Source organism: Sinocyclocheilus rhinocerous, unplaced genomic scaffold, assembly GCF_001515625.1.
Source record: "Sinocyclocheilus rhinocerous isolate Xijiao unplaced genomic scaffold, SAMN03320098_v1.1 scaffold464, whole genome shotgun sequence".
NCBI classification, from domain to species: domain Eukaryota; kingdom Metazoa; phylum Chordata; class Actinopteri; order Cypriniformes; family Cyprinidae; genus Sinocyclocheilus; species Sinocyclocheilus rhinocerous.
Window position 1 is genome coordinate 257,090 of NW_015627918.1, and position 3,945 is coordinate 261,034.

At 32.9% G+C, this 3,945-nt stretch overlaps 1 protein-coding gene across 1 annotated transcript in view; it reads left to right on the top strand.

The window, feature by feature from the left end:
- LOC107737053 (disks large-associated protein 4-like) overlaps window positions 1–3,945 on the top strand; it is a 163,577-nt gene that overhangs the window by 151,399 nt on the left and 8,233 nt on the right. The window contains exon 14 of the mRNA XM_016548457.1: window positions 1,995–2,395. Coding sequence (XP_016403943.1) covers window positions 1,995–2,395 — 401 coding nt within the window. The remainder of the gene's footprint in view (window positions 1–1,994; window positions 2,396–3,945) is intronic.

A 3,945-nucleotide genomic window follows, 5' to 3' on the forward strand; every position in this document is an offset into this window, starting at 1 on the left:
CCCTATCTCTCACACACACACACACACACACACACACACACACACACACACACGGAGTTTCTCAGCCATGTATGGAGCTGAAAACACTCCCAGATAATGATTCAGTGCAGACGGCAGGAGATAATGAGATTCTGTGCGCATCTCCCACTCGCTTTGTTTCCTGGCGCTCTCCGTTGCAGTCTATTTTCATATCTTTCCATCGCTCTCATTTACATGTCTCTCTTTAAGTTTGCTGTCTCCCACACACCAGCTGTCTGTCTTTCTCCCAGCCTGCATTCCCAGTCTCTGCTCCTCCTGTTCATTTTTTATTTTCTAAGACAGACCAATGAAATGGACAATATCTAACAACATGTAAACTAGGGAATTTTTATTGATATTTGTTAAATTGATATTTATAAATCTATTTAAAATTCTGAATTAGTTTTTTTTTTATAAGCGATTTATATAATAACAAACATAAATAACTGTTTTAAAACTTTTTTTATTCATGATATTTTACAATATAACATTTTAATAAATATATATTTATAAGAATGTATTTTTAGTTTTATAAAAATATTAATAATTGTTTAATGGTCAATTTTAATATTTACAATTACATTTTTGTGATATGGTTTTTCTAAAATGATGTACAAAACTGAATAAATGAATAATATGAATGATAAAAAGCTATTTATTGATGATGATGATGATGATGATGAAACCTATATATATATATATATATATATATATATAAAATTATGTAGAATTCGGAATATTTTATTCTGCACCCTAGATGTGCATAAGCGCTGCAACTCCATGTTGCTTCAAGCACATCATTCTGCACCCTAGATGTGCATAAGCGCTGCAACTCCATGTTGCTTCAAGCACATCATTCTGCACCCTAGATGTGCATAAAAGCGGTGTGCCGCTCTGTTTGAAGCGTTTCACATTACCAAAGTTTTGCACACAGAAAGATTATTAGAAGCTTTTATTTTTCTCTTGATTTCTATCTTATTTTCATGAATGTATTTTGTAAGAATACAAATAGTTAACAGAATAAACATGTTTAAATTGTATAATGTGCACCAAAGATATTTTTCAAGATACTGTTTTTGCTGCTAAATTATACAGTCAGCTAGTTTAATTTCATAGCTTATATATTTTTATTCAAAAGTAGTTTTTCTCTGTAATGAGGAAGTGAGTATTTAGTGGATTATGTTTAACAAGGGGTTTAAAAAAAGAGTGACCATTAGTTCCACAAACACAGTATTGGTATTCTGTAGTGGTGTAGAAAAAAAAAATAGCGCAGGTGTTGGATCGGTATTGGCCGATTCTTAGAATTTGGAATTCTTACACTGCAAAATAATAACTAAAAAAAAAAAAGATTAAAAAATAACATCATAATTATTTACTGAACCCTTAAAACAATTATATAATGAAAGCCATAAAAAACAGACAAGTAATCGTGATGGTCAGCATAATCGTCAAAGCCCTAAAACAGACAATTAATCGCAATAACTGTGACTATTTTTAGACAATTAATTGACAGCCCTAAATATGAAGAATTTAAACACATTTACAAAATGAAACAATCTATCCATGAAAGAGGAAAACTTAAAGAAAACATCTTGCCTTATAAGTGCAAGTAAAAGTTGTAAAGTTAGTTTATAGAGTTGATAATATTTATTGCGTCAGAGATGTGTCACTTTGCTTGAAGCTGATTGGTCAAATTTCAGTTTGAGATCTCTAAACCAGAACATAACCTGCCCCAGAGCAGGTTAGCTGTGGAGTGTAAGTTACTAAGGCAATGAATGCAGCTAAAAGCCAAGCCACTTTCATGGTACCTAAAGCCCAGGATTGGTGCTAACTAAACTGAAACTTACCTGGCTAGCCAGCTAATCAGGCTTCATGGTACAGGCCCCAGCTGATTGATTTTCACATAATGGATTCATAAGCTAATGGAAGTGTGTAGTTTGAGTGTGGCTCAGTGTCTCTTCTCTCTGTGTGTCCAGACTCAGTCGCTTCACTAGCATGGCGTCTAGACAGGAGACGACGGAGGCCGAATCCCAGGAGCAGTCTGACGGTAAACCTTTGGAGAACAAGACGCCCAACCAGTCTCTGGACGGCGTCAGCGTTCACAAACCCCCCCGCGCGGATGTGATGCGCGCCGCTTCCGCCTCGCTGCAGGAGAAGCTGGAACCGGCCCTGGACCCCTCCTGCCTCCCGCCACCCGACCCGTCTCTGCAGGCTGGGAGCGGCAGCGTGAACGGGGCCGTGGAGCAGCCTGGGGGCCCGGCGTGCCTCAGGGACGGACGCTGGTTCCAGAAGCTTTTGCAGGCCGAGACGGACCGCATGGAGGCCTGGTGTCAGCAGATGGACCAGGAGACCAAAGACAAACAGCTGTCAGAGGACGGTGAGACACTCACATACAAATAAATTACCATTGCTGCGTCTCAATGTGCCTACTTATACTACGCTCTTAAAGTATGTACTCTTTTGGTGAAGAAAAAGTACACACTTTTGAGTGTGTAGTAGAAGAGTAGGCAAGCTTTGGGACATACTATCACATCACACAACTTTAACGGACGCTCTGTCACATAATTACATGCATCCTGTCACTGTAAACTGGCCTGTCAATCATCGTCACAGTTTCCACATTGCATTTCATTTAACTTCCTACCGTACTGGAGAGAAAAGAAGTAGCTCGTTGATCTGCCAGTCGCGGGTCTTTCATGCCGAGAACTCTGCTCATATTTTATGCTAGTATAAAATTAGTTAATGTAGTTAACATGGTTAACAACCAAACGGATGTTTATAAAAGTTTACATTGCTGTTGCAGATGAAATATAACACTGATAACTTTAAATAAATATTTTTTACCAGGTTAAATGTTGATTATTTGTAACTCAAACCCCTTTTTGTAAACCTCTCTACCTATCACATACTATTTAGGATGGATAGTATGAACATTGAGACGCAGGGCATGAGTTTCACTGTCCAGTCTATTCCTGATGGATAAAATCAGTTTATTTAAATTTAATTATGTAGTGTGTTATTAATTCCAGGTTAATTATTCAAATAATCAATAATAAAAATAAATGACAATGAATTCATTGGCCTTTCAATTCCTAAAGGATTAAATAAATGTAATTTATAAAAAAATTTTTATTCAGTTAATCAAACATTTATTCAATTACTAATCAATAATAAAAACTGACCGTGAATTGGATTGTACAGTCAATTCCTGTTGAATAAAGTTAATTAATTTCTATTTTTATTATTCAAATATGTAATGTAATTTAATATGAATGTATATGGAACGCAATATGTAAATTCAGTATTATTATTCAGTTAATAGAAAGTAATTTCATTACTCAACTAATCGATAATAAAAAATAACTCACAATGAATTTCATTAGCCAGGCAATTCCTGATGGATCAAATCAATTTATTAAATTCATTATTATAATGAATTATATAATAATAATAATAGTAGTTTTTTTTAATGATATTAATAATATTTATAATATAAATACTTTTACTTAATTTTTATTATTTATATATTAATTAATATTATTATTTAAATATTTAGATTCTGTTTAATTATTCAACAACTAATCTATAATAAAAATAATCAATTCCTTAATCAAACCAATTCCAATCCATTCCTTTTGGAAATTTTGTTAAAGCTGTTCATTTAATTATTTTCAATTTAATTATTCAAATATGTAGTTAATTTCAGTTCAGTTAATATTTTTAATTACTCAACAACTAATCCATAATGATTGAAACATTAATGAAACATTATCGATTGAATAAATAATTTACATTAAATCTTATTATAATGTACAAAATATTTTCTTTATTTGTAAATATAATTATATACATGTATATAAATAATGAAAGATTAAAAAAATACATATATATATATATATATATATATATATATATATATATAATTTA